At 42.9% G+C, this 22,549-nt stretch overlaps 1 protein-coding gene across 4 annotated transcripts in view; it reads right to left on the bottom strand.

Annotated features, from left to right (window-relative positions):
* RRBP1 (ribosome binding protein 1) overlaps nt 1–22,549 on the bottom strand; it is an 89,101-nt gene that overhangs the window by 54,422 nt on the left and 12,130 nt on the right. For all 4 annotated transcript variants that reach the window (XM_083175957.1, XM_083175956.1, XM_083175959.1 and 1 more), the window contains exons 2-3: nt 8,287–8,983; nt 331–479 (exon numbers count right to left, since the gene is read on the bottom strand). In XM_083175957.1, the coding sequence (XP_083032083.1) occupies nt 331–479; nt 8,287–8,962 (825 nt within the window). In that variant the 5' untranslated portion in view covers nt 8,963–8,983. The remainder of the gene's footprint in view (nt 1–330; nt 480–8,286; nt 8,984–22,549) is intronic.

Raw genomic sequence — 22,549 nt, 5'->3', positions numbered from 1 at the left:
GTTACTCTTCCCAATTGTAATCCACATAGATAAAAAAAATCACTGCAAAAGTTTGGAAAACATGCAAAAACACTTGTGTCAACCATATATCGACACTTTGTCTGTAGACCCTTTGTACCTATCGACCTAATGCATGTTGAACAATAGTGTTGACATGGGTATGGTATAACTCACTGCAGTCAGGATTCCGTGTAAGTTCCTGATTCCAACTGTTGGGCTCCTGACAGTCGAGATCCTGATGTCGGAGAATGGACCTTCGGAATCCCGACTGTCAGTCGTCCAGCACCTATTGACTTATCATATGTATACCCAAAAATAACATTGTATTACTCTGTGCCATGTGTCCTGCTTGATGCCATTTTTCTCGGTTAGTATTTCGATAAGCTTCTGTGCTTCTCCTTCGCTGAAAGCCATGCTGCTGATGGTGGAAACAAGCGTCTTGTATGGGAGGAAGAGAGCGCCATCCAGTTCACTAGACACTGTAAATACATGATGAGAACAAAGGTCACTATCACAGTTATACTCTGCTGTTCTTACAATGAGATGCACTAGGACTGTGGCTGTGTTTTGTGGGAATAAATATGCAAGCCTGACCTACAGCGAAAGAAATGTTGTGATCCTTGTTAAACGGTTTCAGTGTAAAACCACATAAATTATTCCATGATAATTCTAGGAAATAGAGAAGGGACAAATAGGATTTCTTCATTCATTGATGTTCATTTTTTGACCAGGAGATTTTTCAGGTTACAATGTTTTAGCTAAATAGTGGATCTCGGCTAAAACTTGCTATGACCTGAATCTGAAGACACACACCACAGTATGACACTCAACCAAAGTGTGTCACATGTCTTCTGACTGAGATCTGTGAGGGACAAGTATCAAACCTTTGAGAGCGATAAATGGAAAAGTTGCCCATAGCAACCAATCAACTGACATTTCACAGATTGTGCTAGATAAATGACAGAAGCTGATTGGTTGCTTTGGGTAAATTCTCCACTTGATATATCTCCCTGGTACAGACAATACTGTGCCAGGCACAGTCTTGTGCCTGTTGATTCTGGCAACCTTGCCGCTACAGTCCAAACTGCTTCTAACAATTTTGGAGCTGGGATGTGTCAAATGGATAATGCATTTTCATATGTATCAACCTGGCTTTTAGAGGGTAACCCCAGGAAAGGCTGGTGTTACCCTCTGTGGCAAAAACATGGCGGTCCCAGGTTGATACATATGAAAATGCAGTAAAAATACAGAAACCAGGGTTTTTACAGCATTATCCATTTTTTTTCTATATTTTTTTACATTGCACCACATTTATTTACATTATCATTTACTTTAAACAAATGCATTGCTTATAAGTCATACCTGTGATTAAAACCTGTGACCTGTTTCACTGGAGGCATACACCTTATTGATATATATATAATTGTTAGTTCAAATCCATTACTATTAGGCAGAGGGCAGAGTTATGTAGTGTAGTAACTTCATATAGCTATCATTCACATAATTGAATTAACTGATTCAAATTTGCATTTGAGAGGAGAGGTGCCCCCTTGTGAGCAAGAGCCCAGCGGCAGATGACTCCATTGCCTCCCAGAGTTACGCCTCGGTCGCCCACGTATAGATACTAGGAGATTGTGAGCTCAAAATTGGCAAGTGTTTATGGGCCTTAATCTTTATTGATATCTGCATGTACAATGATAAATGTGTGTTACTTTTCCTTACTTACTATATATGCTGCTAATCAAAACCATTTAATTATAAATCTGAATTAAAGAGGCATGGTTCATTTACACCTGTGTCTGAAACTTATAAGGTAATAGACAGACCATGAAAATCTACATTAGTGATAATTGCATGAAATATATATATTTATTGGCCAATGAATATACCAAGAACCTCTATTATTGATTCATTTGATTAATAATATGGAGTGTGCATCTGCACCACATGTTTTTCTTTGCAGAACTACAAGTCCCAGAATGATAGCACCTCATGTAAATTGGGTGTGCATTCTAAGATCCCCCCCCCATAATAGGAAAAAAAAGGGAGTGGTAGATTGCGCTAAAATGATAATGTTTTGAGATTAAATTAAATAAAATTTAAAAGAAATAAGGGGGAGGGTGGTCAGGTGTGTACAGAAAAGGTTTTTTAAATCATACAACATTGTAAATTACAATAAAAGACATAAATCACAAAAAATTCATTGAAGAATGAAGTATAAAAAGTAACGTTCAGATCAATAGTCACCCATACGTCATCCAGAAAGCCAGTATGTGGAATTTAAGGTGGATTTAAGGAGCCACACTTTAGAGGGACAATTTGTAATCCAGGTGTTACTGGAGAGCTGATGCTCAGGTAGCGCTGAATCCTAAATCCCAACTTTTGTAGCTGGGCCTTTAGGAAGTGGCGTGCCCCCAAATGTTCTTTGTTGAGCCTGAGAGCTTGGTAGTCCCAAACAGGGTGGATGAAAAAGTCCCTCTGTGGAATCTATTTGTTCCACTTTTTTCCAGTGGTAGTTGGTATAGCTGGCAGTGGGTGTAAACTGGATCTGAGGTTACTGAAAATGCACAGGTGCATTTTCAGTAACCTCAGATCCAGTTTACACCCACTGCCAGCTATACCAACTACCACTGGAAAAAGTGGAAAAAATAGATTCCACAGAGGGACTTTTTCATCCACCCTGTTTGTTTCCTATATTGTATTGGGGCTGACTCCCCCTCTTTCAGGTTTCTGCTTCAGCCAGGCACACCCATACCAAAGCGCCTTGAGTAGATATTTTTATATCTCTTTTTCTAGTCTCGCCCCCACCATAATGAAATATATTTGGAAATCATCTCTTCAGTATTCATAGACAATTTTTTTCTTTAATTGTGAGAATATATGTAAGAATCATTCTCTTTTTGAAGGTGCCCTTCACGACACAATGAGTCCAGTGCATGGCAGCCAGCAGTAGTTCCTGACTACAGCAATGTTCATTTAAAAGAAAGTTTTTTTAATGGCTGATTGCAAATCCCCATTCCGGAAACTTAGCTATGTGAAGAACTCTCAAGGCTCCTTAGTGCGCCAAACACAGAGTCAGTCGTTCCGTGGGATGATTATGTAAATCTGGTACTTCTGCTATTGCTAGCACTTTCCACAAAGAAAAAAAATGTCATTTAAATATACGTGCGTCATGATGACATTCAGAATATTGACACCAAAAGTTTGACATGGTGAATGTCAATAGAAGGCTGTGGTTAGGGTTAGTTCATACGCCTTTAGAAAACTGTGATGTTGACATGCCGACCGGCAACATGTAGACATTCTGTAAATGTTGACATTATGCCACGTCAACATTTTTTGTACCACACCCATTATAACTTTAACAACTTCATAATGCCACAGAAATCATTTTATAATTGATGAATGAAAAAAAAAGTAAACAATTCCACATGCAGGCAACAACTGCTTTAGAAATTCAAAGATAGGAAGACAATGGGGGGGAGGGGGAGTCGTAAGAATCAATTAGTCATGAGGTTCCATCAGGTCCTTCATGGGCAGCACGAACGGTGTAATGGTTAGCATTACTGCCTTACGGTACTGAGGTCATGAGTTCAATTCCCACCATGGCCCCAACTGTGCAGACTTTGTATATTTTCCTTGTACGTGCCTGGATTTCCTCCAGGTACTCTGGTTTCCCCCACAATCCAAAAATATTCAGGTAGGTCAACTGGCTCCCAACAAAATTACCCATAGACAAGTGGTATTTCATGCCCTACAATCCACTAGGGCGTGGTGGGAGAATAAAATAGTGTGCCGAGCGCAGCGAGGCACCGCGCCCCGATGTGTTGACATTCAGGTCAAAAAACTGTGAAAAACCCCATGTCGACCTTTTGACTGTTGACAAAGACATTGTCGAACTAATGACCTGTCGAACTGACTAATGACCTGTCGAACTAACAAACTAACGAGCTGTCAAACTAATGACCTTTTGACCTTTTCCCATGTCGACATTTTCCCATGTCGGCCTACTGGTGTCGACCTAATGACCTAATGACATCATGCTGTAGACCAAATGATCCCAACCCGAAAAAAAGTCAAACTATTCAGCCCATGACAAAGAAAACTGTCTAGGTGAAATTGTCAGAATAGTGACTAAAAGCAGTCAACATTATGTTAAATATTTAACATTGAATAGGTTCGAGGAATGAGCTCAACAGTTTGGTCCAAAATCAGCTTGACAATACGAGATCATCTCGATACTCGAGAGAAACGAAAATCAGGCGAGCTCAGGTGGACAGGTGAGAAAACAAATGAGATACAATTAGTTCTCTTGTCGGGAAAACACCAAACTTCAACAAAATAAAGATCTCGACCGGGACTGAATACCCCCCTAAAGCGGTAAAATAATTCAAGAATGAGTGGTACATATATATTATTTCTCCTCTGATAAACTCTCTGTTTCTATGAGTTACTGCATTACAGAGATGTATAAACAAAAACAAAAAACATTATCGCACAAACAAAATAAAGTGAAATTCATCTGATGGAAAATTGAAGGGTTGGGGACCAACTCAGCCATGAAATTCAAAACCATCTTAAGCATACACCTCTTTCTGTTTAGCTGCACAGGTGAATGTATGGACTAGATGGCATCTTGCTTACTTTGCGCTGGCAGATCAGGTAATTAAAAAGAATTGAAAAAATGGAACCAGTACATGGGGTGATAAAGGAACTTGCTAATACAAGTAGCCTGAAGGTGCGTACACACGGGGGAGATATATTGCTAGCAATATATTGCTGAGCAATATATTGCTCAGTGTCTCTTTTTCAACAAGCGACCAGAGATGGTCGCTGTTGAAAACGAACCTCTGCTGGGGGTGCCGCAGAGGTAATTAGCTGGTCGCAGGAGCAAGCTCCTGCGACCAGCGATTACAATGGGGCAGAAAACGGGAGCGCGCACCCGGAGATTTATCTCCGGGGCAAACTCCCAATCACTGGCAATATGGTCGCCTGCGACCATATTCCCAGCGATTATAGCACCTATCTCCCCCGTGTGTACACAGCATTACAACGAGCTGCTCGTGATTACAATGCTGGAAGTATTACATTCTGCATTATATATTCCCCATCCTTGTCCACAATAAAAAATGTTTCATGTTTTAGCAGATTGCTAAACACTGTGCACTATTGTTTCCTAGCTGAAAAAAAGTTATCTTGTTCTAGAGGCTCCTGTTTTTTTGCACATAATTATGAAACCTATTTTTATTGGGGGGATTTGTTAGTGAGTGGTATTTATCCTCTACTGAACGACAGACCTTTTAATGCAGTGGATCTCAACCTCGGTCATCAGGACCCCCCAACAGTTCACGTTTTCCAGGTCACCCTGCAGGTGCACAGGTGCACTCATTGTTCACTGACACATTTTAAAAGATCCACAGGTAGGGCTAGTTATTTCACCTGTGATTCTGTGGGGAGACCTGGAAAACTGTTGGGGACCTAGGTTGAGAACCACTGTTTTAATATGTTTTATCATATGCATTAATTACCACTGACTTCTATCTCTGACTCCTCCAATGTCAATGACCTATGGGACTAAACGAATCAAATCTAATTATCATAGCATAAATATAGACTGAGGTGAACTGCAAATAGAGTAAGGAAATAATTCAATTCTTTACATGAATAGCTTTCCATTTTGTCAGGACGAAACATCGATGTCTCGGTGCAGGATAGGAGCAGCTACCGCCTTATTTCACTGCTGTCAAACGATTATCCCATCTATGCAAAGCCACATTTAATCCATATAGAAAGAAGGGGACGGTGCCAGTTTCAGCTGTGTCATGGAAAAATAAATATTCCTACTGATGGTTCCTGGTTTTCTTACAAATAAGGAACCGGAAGCAGAGAACAGTAAGAAACCGGTTTGGTATCACTTGTCCTGTATAAGTAGAACTGATGACTATTTGGTTTAAATATTTGGTACAGGGATAAATGGACAGGAACTCAGAGCGAGAGCTAGGTAGATATGGGTCCTGACCAAATTAAGTTGGTAGCCGTATAGTAATGTGGTGCTTAATTACAACTATCTCAAAGATTAGGTCCATTAGGTCAACAGTAAAAGGTCAACAATTTCTAGGTAACCCCCAAAAAGGTTGACATGGAAAAAAAGTTGACACAAACCAAAGTTGTCACGAAAGTGGTCGACGCCAGAAAATGTCAACATGAGGATATCGACTTTTACCTATCCCACATATCTCACAACAGCGTTTGTACAGATGTGTCCTTAGCTTTGCTCTTAGCAGGACATATTATACAGGCACAAGACTATGCTCCATTAAGGACACCTTCCAAAGCAGAGGTGTAGGCTCATCCCAGTTGCCCAGAGGCAAGTTGGAATTTGGTGCCCCCTTCTCTTTAAAGAAAGGTGTGACAATACCTATTGCAGGTGTTAGCAGGGCTCCTGAGACAGAGACGATTAACCCTGCAGCAAAGCTTTATTAGAAGAGCTGCGATCCCACAAGGTTTATTTTTTTTGATAATTCACCTATTATGAAGGGAATTCAATTAGATCTCCCGTACAAAAATACTTTAAACACACGTTTAGTGAAACCTGTGTGCTTTCGCCGCAGCCAAAAAGCCTGCCTTTATCGGGATTTTGTTTTGCCTACCTACTGAAAGTGCTGGCTTGTTTGGGCTAATTGGTCAGCCCCAGACGATCATTCATCAGACTGATTCAGACCTGAATGCACGGCCAGCAATCAGTTAAGCCACTGCCCCGCTAGAGTGGTATCCCGCCTTGAGAATCAACGCTGTATTAATATGTCCAACACTCATCGTAACAGTCTCACCATCAAATGATTTTTACACTGGGCACAAATTATCGTAGGTGCCACGTAGCCCTGGACTTCTCCCAGCGTTTTCCTAGGCATACTCACAGCATTTTCTTTGGCTCAAGTCCAGCTCCCCCCTCCCCCGTTGCAGGGAGCTGGGCAGTGGGGATAGAGATGACAGGCTGCCGCTGCAGGACAGTGGACTCTCTCCCTAGTGCTCAGTGCCATGTGCTAAACTGGGGAGAGATTCAGCTGCAGTCTGTGCTCTCTCTCCCTCTGTGTGCGCAATAATGATCCCGCCCGCCACCCTGCACAAATGACGTTTATTTTTTTTTTTTCCTGGTTGTGACCATGCCCCTCACAGGGTCCACGCCCCTTCCCGGTGGTTACACCCCCTCCATTTTACCAGGTCCCAGCCAACCTGTCATTGCCCCTGCTTCATGCTACATCAATATAAATTCCAAGTAAGAGAGTAATGGAGTACACTTGAATAATAGTCACAATGTTCTGCTTTGCTATTATCTTTGCTTTCTATCTGTTCCATGCCATCCCTAGAAAGCAAAGGATACAATTTCCTGGATATCAATACAGTTAATGTGTTTCAGACAATGCCTCTGTACAGTAATTAAAGCCTCAGGCAAGTCATCATTTTCTATATGATATTCGACCCACTCACTGCACAAGTAACACTGAGCACACTACAGAAATCAGCAATGGATTATTGGCCCAACACTGTGCCTCACTAACAGCCCATGTATACTTGGGAGCTAAGACTCATTTGGGGCCCATTTACTTCTAGATTGCATATGCAATGCAATCTGGGTGGGATTTACAGCCCAGGATCGCATTGCAACAGGCAATCCTTTCTCCTCGATGTATCTCCCTGCAGACGTATGGACAGAGCTAGTCCCTGTGCTCTGCTTCGCCGGGTGCTGGGGGTCTGCACAAGCGAGCAGTTAGTGCTGACCCCAGGCCAATCCCACTGACCACACTGCTCTGCCAGCAGTGCGGTCCATAGCCCTTAGGCTACAATGGGCTATCACCATCTCAGACTGGCGGCAGCCCCCGGGACCCACTATGATGCTACCCAATATCGATATATCGGGCAGCATTGCATTCCCCATAGAAAGTAACCTATGCAGGATGTGCCTGATGGTGAGACTGGAGGGATCACACCAGGGGTCGGTCCCTCCTGATACATTTATTGAATAAAAGTTGATTTTCAAAAAAAAAAAAAAAAGGAGTGCGCTGAAACCACAGCATAGTAGCCTGCATAAAAGTATCCCAAAATAATAATAATAATTGTGTATCTTTAACCTCATATTGCCAGTAACCCTTTGAGTGCCAACGTTGCTGTGAGCGATGTGCAAAACATCCACTATAATCGCCAGATTAGCAGATATTTTGCACATCTCTCACAGCAATGTTGCCGCTCAAAGGGTTAATGTATAAGAAAGCAAGACATATCACACACCTGGCTCAGCTTTCTTCTTTGACACATTCTTCTTCTTTGGCACTGCCTCGTTTTTGTGATCATCATGGTTCACAACAGCATCCACTTTTTTAGGAGGATGTGAGCTAGTGACTGGTGGGCTCGGCCGAGATCCAACAGGAGGAACTGCAACCACAGGGACTTCTTTGGCTACAACCTCCAAAACTGGAACTTGTTTCGAAACTGCCTTGGTCGCAGCCACAACTGGAGCCTGAGATGGTTCAACTTTTTGGACTTTCTTCTCTTGCTTTTTCTTTTTGTCTTTAGGGGAAGGTGCTGCCTTTTCTGGTGGTGGGATCACAACCGGTGCTACAGCCACTTCCTGAACCTTCACAGCCTCTACTACGACTTCAGGTTCCAATTCAACTTTTTTCTGCTCGTTGGAATCCACAGTTGGCTCATGTTCGGGTAACTTTCCATTGGGTTTGTCTTCCTTCTTCTTAGACTTTCCTTTTTTTTCAGGGAGCTTATCTTTTTTCTTTTTATCAACTTTAGGTAGTAGGCTCTTTTCCAGCTCTTTGCGTTGCTTGGCCAGGGCTTCTTCGTATGAGGTCTCTTTCATAGAAAAGGTAGACACCAGAACTATACCAATGGCAGATATAACCATGAAACCTCCAAATACCATAACGCCTAAAGTCTGAGGATCGTATAAATCCATCTTGATTTTATTTTAGGATACCTAAAATAAGAAAGAAACCAAGGTCAGATTTTCATCCAAGTGTGGGATAAAAAAAAGCATTCCAATAATTCCATATATATAAGAACAACGAAAGGCCAATATTATTCTATTCAGAAAGAACTTTGCATAATTTTAAAGCTATAAAAATCTGCATACATTTGCACTGTTACAGGTGAGATGTACAATTGAGCATAGAATGTTTATTATCAATAAGGTCAGTGGCACTGTGCTTACACAAATGCCTACAAATTCAAATATTAAGAAAAACTTGTTGCATATGATAAATGTTGCCCCGACCAATCAGCTCCCATCTGTGTTTTTTCAAACACTTGACAGTTGGCTCTGATTGGCTGGAGCACTTTATATCATATTTAAATAGCTGAAACTTATTTTTAAATGGGCTACATAATATTATTTCATGCATTTCCTGTCTGCCTATCTATTATAAGTGTAAGGAAATACTTTATAGGCCGAGAATTGAAACATACAGAAGATGTGTTTGCAATAAGAACGAGCTAAAATTAGCCTGCAACAGCCCCAGGGCAACTGAGCAGGCAAGAAAGGAGATTTAACCTTCTCTGCTACTAACTGCAGGATGTCGCTGGATCACTGCTCACAGTAAGTTTTATATATAGTGCAGTGGGAAAGTGTGGGTCTGATCATGGGAAATCATTTGATGCCGCAATTCTGATGCTATCAGGGATTATAAACTGGGGAGCACACAAAGCAGAAACGCTTATTCCCTGTTGGACAAACTTTACACTGTGGGAATGATGTGCTGAAGGGAAAATGCAATAAAAACCCTATTTGCTATGGGGCATTGAGAACTTTTGTGCACACTACGGCTGCTGTAAAGTGCGCCTATTCTTGCGATGATTTCCACCAGCAACATCATCGAGGCGAATAGGATCAACCTCTAAGTAGGTGAATGTTGTCAATGAAGTGCTAGATAAGAAGGCTGCGCCTAGGACTTGTAAATGCTGTTACACTATCAAATGTTTTCTTTAATGTACATATATGTATGTGGAGTGGACCAAGTAGATTCAGTGTAATGTGCCTGCGCCAAGGTGTACAGTACAGGTATGTAATAAGAAAGGTTCAGTCCCATATAGGGCACTCCCCCTGAGTTTGTGGGGTGTCAGCTAAGTCCAAGAACAGTGGTGGGATGTTTTGGGGGTAGTTTTGAGTAGAAATGTGGTTCGGACTTGAACAGCGACTGTTGTGCCCGTATTAAATTGGCATGGGACAATATTTATAAACAAATTATTTAACAATTTATTATACACAAGAGAAAGAGTACATGATAAAAGGGTACTTGTTTCCTAGCACGGCGCCTACTATATTCAGTCGTATGGCATCGTATACATTGTATAACATTGCATGCCATATGACCGCATGCCCTGCGATGCGATGCGATTTTAAAATTGTATAAGCACCCTAATGGTTTTTTTCAATGTTAAATGGTCCCCCTATACGATTTTTAATTGTATAAGCACCCTAATGGGTGTTTACAATGATAAATACACCCCCACGCCACCCCCACTATCAACGCCAACCCGAATTGTGGTGAGCGCAGTGAGCCCGCGAGGGGCGGCGGTACGCGTCCTCCGACCTTTTCATACCCCCACTATCCACGTCAGCGTGGAGTTGATTTTATATAGTATGGCGAGCGCAGCGAGCCACCAAGCCCGAAGCATGGCGAGCAGATGCGTATTACTTTACATGTATTACGCGTCTCCTCGCGGGCTCGCCACGCTTCAGGTTGGCGTTGATAGTGGGGGTGTCGTGGGGGTGCTTTTAACATGGTAAGCAACCATTACGGTGCTTATACAATTAATAATCTTATAGAGGGCCATTTAACATTGAAAGCACCCATTAGGGTGCTTATACAATTTAAAAATCGCATTGCATCGCATTGTATGGCATTGTATGCCATATACAATGGTATACAATTTTAAAATTGTATAACATCGGGTGCCATCGCGTCGCATCGCGTCGCATCGCACCCGATCGCATACCATTGTATGGCTTATGGTATACGATGCGATGGGCGCCGTGCTAGGAAACAAGTACAGATAAAAGTATATTAATAAAAAAAAAAACACAGTCTTAAAAACAGTGTTGTAATCATAAAAGATATATACTAGACCTAATTTGCAGTATAAGATACGAGTGTATAAAAGAAAATTGCAAAGGTAGTTTTTAAAAAAAATGTTGCTTATCTTAGGCAGTGCGGTAAGGGAGAAGTGACCGAAGTTTTCCCAACATGTTTCGTCCATCCGGACTTGGGGTCATATATATGTAAGTATGTATCATCTACATACAGTATACAGTATATACTATTTATATATATATATATATATATATATATATATATATATATATATATATATATATATATATATATATATATATATATATATATATAGGTCTTGTGTCTGATTTCGTGTCTCCAAAACACTGCCATCTGTTGGCAATGAGGCAATGAGACATATCTTTCTCTCATGCACATACACAAACACAGTGGCAATCACAAGGTAGCCTTTGAAGCATTTGCTTGTAGAGGGCTTACTAGTGTATATATATATATATATATATATATATTTATCACAAGGTTTGTCCGGCACTCTCATCCAAAAGGTTAATGCTGGGGTGCCTTCCTCATAGTAGGGATAGCAGCGATCAATGTCCGTATAGGATCCTGGAGGGGACCCCGAAAGAACAGGCGGCACTCAAACAGCTTAAAGGAAAAAATCCTGTATTTAGCAGAAAAATACAAGCATCTGTCGCTTGTATTTTTCTGCTAAATACAGGATTTTTTCCTTTAAGCTGTTTGAGTGCCGCCTGTTCTTTCGGGGTCCCCTCCAGGATCCTATACGGACATTGATCGCTGCTATATATATATATATATATATATATATATATATATATATATATACTGTATATATACACACACATACACTTATACTGTATATTTATATAGAAGAACAAGAAGAAAACATCCAGTGTCTGTGAATAAAGATGCATGATCTACAGTATGTCTCTATCTATGTCTCTGTCTGTGACATTGAGTCTGGTTCTAGACAGATTTCCAGCTGAGGAGCTGCATCAGTCTTTCCACTTTTGAGCTATTTTCCTTAGCAGTACAGTGTTAACCTATACGGGAAACCCAGAAATATTCCTGAAAATGGAAACACTAGCTGCACTGTGCCTTGTCTACAGACAGACGCTTGTGGCAGACATGTCTGCCAACACTGCCGCATTTTTAGCACACAGCCAAAACAGACACTACATTTTTGAGTGGCAGGTAGGGTTCTACTAAAGCAGTATACATTTACTTCGCAGGAAAATTATACATAACTTTAAAAAAGGAACAAATAATTTAGTAAATATTTATAGAAATCCGTAATCTTTAATATGAGTATTCGCCAATCAATTGCATGCTTCCCACCTCTTATTGAGCCAAAAACGACATATTCATACATATACATAAAATATTGAAACGGGAAAAAAGTATTTCATTAATTAAGGGCATATCACTATGGAAACGTAAACGCTGGTGATGCTGGATGTACTACAAAGAGTCGACATTCAGGGGTCACATGGGAAAAAGCTCTGGGTTTCATGCCAAGAGATATTCAATAAAACTGCCTTTTCCTTGCGCGTAAACACTGGGTACAAGTGAACTTACCCATTATTCCACATATTTTTCTCATAGCCCTACCTCTTGCTGTTCAGAACTGCATGGATTTTTAGAGCAGGGGGCATGACTTATCAATGGGATTTGCTTCATCCTACCACCTACCTCTTATCTGCCCACTTCAGTCAAGAAGCTGGCGGGACAGCTTGACTGGTCAAGTCTGGCGGGACCGGTTGACTAGTCAAGTCTGGCGGGACCGGTTGACTAGTCAAGTCTTGTGGGATCGGTTGACTGGCCAAGTCTGACTGGAGGCTAGGAGCCCCCTCTCCTAATTCGGGGTCTCCCTGACTTTTTGGGAGAGTTGACATGTCTGCCTTACATTACACTGCAAGTAAATATATTCACATAAACCGTTCTACATCCAGTACCCTAAAGGCTGTATGAGTGTATTACGCATGTTGTTTTTAGTTCAGTGTTAATTATCTGTTTGTTTTACAAAAGATCATGCCATATGATCCCATTCATAAATCTAAGTGAACAATCAATATTATAGTGGAAATAAAACATAGACCAGTTACCGCATAACAAGTGTAATGGCCTGTCACAATAGTTTGTGAATTCAAAAGGATACTGGTTAATATTAATACTAAGTTGGCTTCTGCCAGCCACGGCCCTGGGGTGGATAGGTTTACCTCTGCCAACATGTGGAGCAGCTGCAGGGAAGAAAGGGCGATTGTCTGACAATGACAGCGACATGAGAATACGTTATCTGTGGGGACAGTCAATCAGGGCAGAGACGGCATGGAATCATGAACAGCTGATGTTAACCCCATTCCTCTAATAAAATAAAAACACTGAGGCCTATTATTATCTGGCCAAGTGGTAAATCACATATATTAGGTAATAATAAAATAGGGACATTTATGATAACTGGTACACAAGGACAAGTACTATACACCACAGATAACAATCCTGTTTAAATTTAAAAAAAAAGTATGAACTAAAAAAGGAGTGTTACAATATAACTGATTGTGGTGGATCAGAGCAAATATTTCTCTTACCCCCGTCCACATCGCACCTAATTACCGAGTTCAAGCCAGTTTCTTGCCGGATGGACCCAGTAATTGGTGCGATGTGAAAGGGGTTACCGGTTACAGCTAACCGGTAGCAACACGGCAATATGAACCGGTTAAAAAGAAAGGTTCTTCTTACCGGTTCGTTGCCGTGTTGCTTTGCGGCGTGAACGGGTTAATCGGGTCAAGCAACCTGTTTCCCATTCACATTATGGAGGAGGCAGTGCTTAGAGCAGAGCCAGCTCTAAGCGCAACCTCCTCCCCCTCGACCGATGACGCTCCGCCACGCCCCCGGATGATGTCAGCGAACCGGCAATATTGCTGGTTCGCTGATGCGATGTGAACAGTCCGCACATGCAGGGTCGCACTGGGGCTGACTCATTTCAAAGTTCTGCTGCGACCCTGCATTTGCGGTCTGAAAGCGGTATCTGCAAACTAGATTCAATAAACGCCCCTAATAAGTTTTAGGTGGAGATTTGTCAAACCTTCTGAAGAGAACATGTGGAGAGTTTTACCATGGTAAACCAAAATAAATCAGATATTAGTTTATATAATGTACAAGATAAATAATAAAATCTGATTGTTGTTATTGGCGACGTCTCTCGTTTTCTTTAGAACATTTTATAAATCTAATTATTTTATCTGTGGACACTGGTGGAAAGCATTATCAGCCACCAATATTAAAGCAGCCATTGGTGACTAGAATATGTGAAGCTAATAGATTTTGAAGGTGCGGACCCCTTAACTATTTTTCCTTACAGCAGTGGCATCATTAGGGGGGGTGGACCGCATCGGGTGACACCAAAATGACGGAGCCCAGGAGCAGGTGCTGCATTGTCTGGTTCCTGGTCACCATGAGGAGCCAGCAATGCAGAGAGAGTCTTTGGGGGTCTTCTGCGCTCGCGAGGTTCATTTACCGCACGGGATAACATCAACTCTAGTGATGCCACTAAGGGCCAAATTCTCTAAGCTTCAAAAGTGATAAAATAGAGAGTGATAAACAACCAGCCAATCAGCACCTGTCTGACATTTTTCAAACAGTCTGTGACATGGCAGGTAGGAGCTGATTGGCTGGCTGTTTATCACTCTCCATTTTATCACTGTTGAAGCTTAGAGAATCTGGTCCTAAAACTTTATTAGGTACTTGTGTATTATCTGGGCGCCCGATTTTATCATTGCATGCCACTACTTAAGGCATGCGATGCGATTTTTCATTCTAAAGACCAGATTTTTAATTGTATAGTCACCCATGGGTGATTTCATACCCCCACTATCCAACTACGCATGGAGTTGATTCTATATAGTGTGGCGAGCCCGAAGCGTGGCAAGCGCAGCGAGCCCGGCGAGGGGACGCGGATTACTTTACATGTATTCTGCATTCGCTCGCCACGTTTCGGGCTCGGTGGCTCGCTGCACTCGCCACACTATATAAAGTCAACTCCATGCGTAGTTGGATAGTGGGGGTATGAAATCACCCATGGGTGACTATACAATTAAAATTTGGGTCTTTACAATGAAAAATCGCATTGCGATGTGATGCAATGCAATGAAAAAATCTGGCGCCCAGATATTACACAAGTACCCTTCATTAGTTCTTTTCGATATTTTGGGTGAGATGCGGCAAGCGACCAACACTTCAACTTGCCAACTTCAAGATCCCATATACATAAAGTTTACAGCGTTCTGGGCTATTGCAAGCTTCCCCTACTTTCTGAGTGATCCCACAGGGTCGTCAGCTGTGGAAAGTTCTGCAGGAGCTGGTTACATTAATGATGTGTGAGTTACAAGACTATTAAGAGCTGCTCTCTTTAATGTGACTTTCCCTTTTATGATCTGGAGTGAACTCTCTAAACACTGGTACAGCAGTGCAATGTGTATTGCTTGTAATTAAGGGCTCCCCAGAGATGAAGCCAGGTTTATTTTCAATTAGTTACCTAGCATTGTAAGCCTTTTCATAGCTAACCTGTTAACAGGAGCACAGTAACCTCTCAGAAAGAAACTAGCCAAATCAAAGATTTATACCCAGGTAACACTAAGATCTCATTTTAGACATCTAAAATTCAAGGATCCTCTAACATGACTCCTTCCACTAGGTGCAAAATCCTCCTAACCCTGCAGATTATTTTAATATTAATTTGCTGTTGCTGAATTATTTGATATAAAAAAAAAGCGTGTTTACATTTTTGGAACATCAATACAATTATAATTAGATCAAATGCATTATTTAAATTAGTAAATTAACTGGAGCAGGGCATAGATAAGTTTAATGCCTGGTGAAATGGCACATGTCTGAAATTCTGATTCAGTTCTAATTTATAACCTCTGGCTGAGACTAACATATGTTAAAAATACTCTACATACAGTAAATGGGAAAAAAAATATTTGTAACATTAAATAACTGCTTAATACGGCAAACAAAGCATAATATATGGTATATACATGAGAAAAGCAGCATAAGAAGCATAAATGATCCAAACAACCAATCACAAATGGATTCTTATCCTCATTCACATACCCTCCAACATGACCTGTTCCATAAGATACAAAATGCACTGTATCTCATACCTCCCAACTTTTGACTTTAAGAAATAGGGACACTCGCGCGGCTTCGCCCGAAAAGGGGGTGGGGCGTATGCAAATGAGGGTGCGGCTTATGCTAATTAGCCGCGACCTCATTTTCATATGAGAATAGACGCTGTGCGCATGCGCACAGCGTCTATTCTACTAGATTGGGGGGTCTCCCAACTGCCACCCCCCGCAGCGGGACAATGCCTGCCGCGGGTGGGACAGCGGGACAGGACCCGAAAATCGGGACTGTCCCTCTAAAATCGTGACAGTTGGGAGGTATGGTATCTGGACTTCCCTCTTAATTGATAATTCCAGTTACCTGTGTTGAACTAGATCAGTGATGATAACGGTGTTCCAGCAACAGTGAAGGCAATCCTAAATTAAGAAAGAAGTCCAGAAGCAGAGCATTTTGGGGCAGATGTATTAAGCCTTAACAAGAGATAAATGCAAGGGTGATAAAGAGAGATACACATCCAGCCAATCAGCCTGGAACATGGCAGTTAGCAGGTGATTGGCTGGACATTTATCTCTCTTTTTCAACCTTGCATTTATCTCTTGTTAAGGCTTAATACTTCTGCCCCTTTGTACCTAATGCAGGGGTTCCCAAACTTTTTGGAATCACGGCACCCTGGAGTATCAGAATTTTTTTTGTGGCACCCCTAGGTCAAAATTTTCTTATTGAGTACTTTAAAAAATATATATATTAAATTAAATAAATTGTGTTTGTATGTGATCCTTAGGTCCATTTATGTTGTGAGGGACAGTATTCACTTCAGTTTGTTCTCATATTGTATGATTGGAAGCCATAAGCACTGATTTTCCCTAGTACATTGACAATAAATAAAATTAATTGTTCCTGGACCACCATCCCAGGGCACCCCTGCATGTGCTCTGAGGCACCCCAGGGTGCCACGGCACACAGTTTGGGAACCACTGACCTAATGGAATGAGTCATGTTGGAGGGTATGCATTCACGCTAAACAGAACTGGCATAGTTCTCACTCCGCATCAGCCTCTTCCGAAAGTGTGGGCCTTGTGTCCTGAGATATATTATATAGTAAAATGCAATCTTAATTGTATTATGGTATATAGAAAGCCTAAAACTCTCAAATTATTGTATAGATTTGGGGATGCGGTCAATTTCCCGGTGGTCAAAATCCCGACGCCGGCATCCCGACCGCCGAAATCGCGAAACTTTCTCCCTCTGTGGGTGAGCGCAGAGAGCCCGCGGGGGGGGGGGGGGCGATCCACGTCCCCCCTTGTCGGGATTTCGGCAGTCGGGATTCCATACCGAATCCTAGATTTGGACTAAAGAAATGTGCAATACACAGCACTATAGCCAACTACACTGTAAAGTCACGTGTTCTGTAATGTCACTTTGTACATCTTATCATACGTACACCTTATCTAGGGCTGCATTTGCCTTGTAATATTCTCAGGAGCTGATTCACTTTGTGTGTTCATCATGGAACGTACAAGGAAATGACTGCGGTGTGCACAGTGCTTGTTTATTCCTTTGCTATGCCCTTATATCTATGCTTTACGTGGACAAGGACATAGGCCAAAGATCTGGCTTGCATTTCCTGATAGGATATATATTATGGCATTCGTGATGCAGGCTGTCGGAATACCATACCTGGTATGCAGAGACTGGTAAGAATACCGGTACCAGAACTCCAAAACCAATCACAATGCCAATGCTGGAATCCAGACTGTCTGCATCCTGGACGTAAGTGTGCCGGGGAGGCTTAGGGATGGTAAGGTCTATTGGATAATCAGGCACTGGTGGTGTGTATGCTGGAAACTGAGTGTAATAAAGGATCATTTTAATTCTCCAAAAACTAAATCGAAATCATTTCTCTATGTCAGGTGTGCACCTAGCTTTAGTCAAGAGTTGTAAAATATGTTTACGACTCAGTCATGGCACTTCTCCATCAGGAAGATCATAAATGTGCTTATGTCATTAAAAAGGTCACGGTAACATAGGAGAACTGATTATTCAGGCCAGTTACTGTAGTATGTCATAATATTTTTCATTACATGTAACTACTGTTTTTACATTTTCTTCATCTTTTCAAATACAGTATAATCTAAAGCAGGCATGTCCAACCTGCGGCCCTCCAGCTGAAACTATACATCCCAGCATGCCTTGCCATATTTTTAGAATTCCCTAATATCAAAACTGTGGCAAGGCCTTCTGGGATGTGTAGTTTCACAACAGCTGGAGGGCCGCAGGTTGGACATGCCTGATCTAAAGTATACAGCAGAAGGCTGTGTGTAGTCATGTAATGCTCAGACAATGTGTAGGCTATATATTTTCCCACATCTAAATAATTGGACCACGTGGCTGATTCAGTGGTGGTGTGATGCAGAAGAGGCCAGATTTACCACCTTATTGTAATGCGTAGGACTAATGCGAACTGGCTTCTCTGCTCTGAGACTCATAGTAGCACAGACCTGTAGCTACACGCCCACAAGCCAGAACAATCCATTTGATTGCACTGCTGCCACCCAGCTCATGCCCAAAAACTCCCATTATGGGCCCCAAGATGTGAATGTTGAACACCTAGAGATCGGACAAAGAATTGGATGGAGATATAGGAAAATATGTACATGTGCATCTGTGCAAGTGCAGTAGACTGAAGCTCACTGAACCAGTAACTCCTTTCACATCGCACCTAATTACCGAGTTCATGCTGGTTTGACCCGGTAATTGGTGCGATCTGAAAGGGGTTACCGTTACCGGGTCCAACAAACCGGTAGCAACATTGCATTACGAACCGGTAAAAAAGAAGGGTTCTTACAGGTTCATTGCCTTGTTGCTTTGCAGTGTGTACAGGTTAGTCAAGTCGAGAGACACTTTTCCCATTCACACTTATGGAGGGAGGTTGCAGTGCTGGAGCAGCGCTAGCTAGGGATCTGAACAATGCAAAATGTAGGGTCGCACCGGGACTGAACCATTTCAAAGTTCCAATGCGACCCTGCATTTTGCGATGTGAAAGCGGTATATTAGCGCTTCAAAAAAGAAATGCACCTGACTTAGAAACAGGCAACATATGCAGTGTTTTAATTACGGGGTGGATAAACTGGTAAATGTTTAGGGGCCCCTAAGGTGGAGAGGGCCCACCTTTAAATCAGTTACTAAACACTGTATCCTAGTTCAATTACAGCTGTGACTTCTAATAAAATGACACGATAACCCAGAGGGATCGGCAGCACTGTGCGTTTCACAGCCGCCCATGCACTCACCTTCTCCTTCCTGTATAACCCACCCTCAGATCCTGTGTAATTGGCCAATGGGAGTATGAGGTTGGGCTTACACAGGAAGGAGAAGAGAAGCTGCACCTGAGTGTAGCCAGGGCTATGAAACATAACGCAGCCCATCCATGGGGTCAGGCAGCCGTCACCTACCATTACATGTACCATTAAAGATATGTTTATATGTTTTAGCGCCCCCCCCCCTTCTACATGCTATGTGTTGCAGCGTCTCAGGGGCAGGAGCCATCACTGATAATAACTAGCAGCAGGAGCAATACACTTGGAAAGCTTTGACACTAGACTGGCATGTCGCCTCACATATATTAATATGCATAATACAGAAATTATTCGGCTATGATAAAACATGTAGACCTAAGGGTTAATAGAACTTAAATAGGAGGCCCAACTTGACAGTTGGACAGGGGCCTACAAGCCTCTAGTTACGTCACTGCACATACAGTATATCTGCTGCTATATGATCATTAGGTTTGGGAAACCACTAGTGGTTGGCTGGCTGGCAGCAGCATGGCATTCCAGGGGCTTTGGTCACTTAACAGGAAGTAGCGTGGTGGTGAATTTGCCATAAGGAAAGAGTCTAGTGGTGGAACTTGCTGTGGGCGGTACTCTAAAACTTGCTCTATTACTGACAATCTAAATTCCCCAGTAAAATACTAAATATTTCCACTGTACCGTATGCCTTGTGTGTATCTTATGTGGAGTGTGAGTGGGAAGGCCAATATGTTTTCTCATATTTATTATTTTCCTGAAATAGATATGACCACCATGTTCTTTGGCTGGTGGTTTGGTAATGAATGGAGTGCCTCATTTATTATTAACAGATCTTTTCTCATTCATTTTGGGTTAGTGCATAAATTAATTAATTAATGAATTAATTAGGTTAGCAAAATGACAGTGTATTGTAAAACGCTCCTGGTGAAATAAGATTTTTTGGTACTCTTTACCTAGAACGGCGCCCATCGGGGTGATCGCGGGATCGCGGGCAGTACATAAACGGCCGCGACGCGATGCCCGCGATCACCGCGATTTTCCCATAGGGAACAATGTTAAAAAGTCAGATTGATCGCGATTTTGCATTCAATGCCTCAATGCCCGCGATTTTACCATAGGAATCAATGTTAAATGGGCTACAGAGCCCAAATAGGCACAATTAACCCTTAAATGTCACCCCAATTTTTTGACGCCACCCCACGATCCACGCCAACCCGAAGCGTGGCGAGCGCAGCGAGCCACCGAGCCCGAAGCGTGGCGAGCGCAGCGAGCCCCGCGAGGGGACGCGGATACCTTCACAGTTATACGCGTCCCCTCGCGGACTTCACAGGTGTCCGTGGCGACGCCGACACCTGTGAAGCCCGCGAAGGGACGCGTTTACCTGTGAAGGTATCCGCGGCCCCTCGCGGGGCTCGCTGCGCTCGCCACGCTTCGGGCTCGGTGGCTCGCTGCGCTCGCCACACTATTCTATTCTCAACTCCACGCCGACGTGGATAGTAGGGCATGAAAAGGTCGGAGGACGCGTACCGCCGCCCCTCGCGGGCTCGCTGCGCTCGCCACGCTTCGGGTTGGCGTGGATCGTGGGGTGGCGTAAAAAAATTGGGGTGACATTTAAGGGTTAATTGGGTCTATTTGGGCTCTGTAGCCCATTTAACATTGATTCCTATGGGAAAATCGCGGGCATTGAGGCATTTAACATTAAAATCGCGATCAATTAGGCTTTTTAACATTGTTCCCTATGGAAAAATCGCGGTGATCGCGGGTACACGATTTTGATGTACCCGCGATTTACCCGCGATGCCCGCGATTTTTTACCCCCGACGCCCGCGATTCTGATCGCGGGCGCCGTTCTAGGTAAAGAGTACCGATTTTTTTTTTAAATAAATAAATGTGAAGCCTAGCAGAAAAAGAACAGATAAGGGGCCAGTGGCAGCTGCAGTGCTGGCTAAATGGTGCAAGGGAGGGGTGCTTAAAACAAAGACATATATTCAGAGATGTATGTAATGCTGGCTAAATGTACAGGCTCCGTACAGCACTTGGAACTCAGAAAAAGGCATCACTCTCCTTCTAGGCCCACCCCCAGACTCACATTGGCTAGGTTTCACAGGAGTCTGGGGGTGGGCATTGAAGGAGAGTCAATCAAATGTTGACCTGCGGCTCATTTGGGCAATCATATGTAAAGGCCCACAGAGTTTCTACATCAGTCCTGATTGATTTGGCAGTGTGCATGCAGTATATATATATATATATATATATATATATATATATATATATATATATACTAGGTGATTCATCGCGCCCTACGGGCGCTCTTCACACCGTCGTAAGGGGCTGCGCCCCCTTAATTTGTGAACGTTTGTATATGAGAAATATGGTTAGAATTGTATGAAAGATGCCTGTATTGCAACTTAGGTGTCCGCGAATCGCGGGAGGGGGGGTCGCGGAGGGTGCCGCGAATTGCAGGAGGGGGGGTCGCGGGGGGTGCCGCGAATTGCAGGAGGGGGGGTTGTGGGGGGGTGGATGCTGCGAATCGCGGGAGGGGAGGGATTGCAGAGAATCGCGGGAGGGGGGTCGCGGGGTGGGTTGCCGCAAATCGCGGGAGGGGGGTTACGGGGGCGGGGGTTGCGGCGAATCATGGTAGGGGGGGTCGCGGGGGGTGTGCCGTGAATCACGGGAGGGGGGGTCACGGGGTGGGGTGCCGAGAATCGCGGGGGGGTGTGTGTGTGCCGTGAATCGCGGGAGTGGGGGTTGCGGGGGGTGTGGGGGGGTGTGACGCGAATCGCCACAAGAAAAAATCAACACAGAAAGGTCAACACATGTAAATGTTGACATAAGTGTGGCACTTCATTGGTGTCCATGTCGACACATGAGAATGAATATGAAAACATTCAAAAAATGAAAAAAAAAACTTCAAAAACTCATGTCAACCTTTTTCATTGTCGACCATAGCCATGTCAGTGTTTTCCATGTGCAATTTAATTCTGGAGCTGCCGCGAATCGCGGGGGGGGGTGCCGTGA

The sequence above is a fragment of the Crinia signifera genome, chromosome 3 (genome assembly GCF_055691185.1).
Source record: "Crinia signifera chromosome 3, ASM5569118v1, whole genome shotgun sequence".
Classification (NCBI taxonomy): domain Eukaryota; kingdom Metazoa; phylum Chordata; class Amphibia; order Anura; family Myobatrachidae; genus Crinia; species Crinia signifera.
This window is presented reverse-complemented; position numbering and strand designations above follow the sequence as displayed.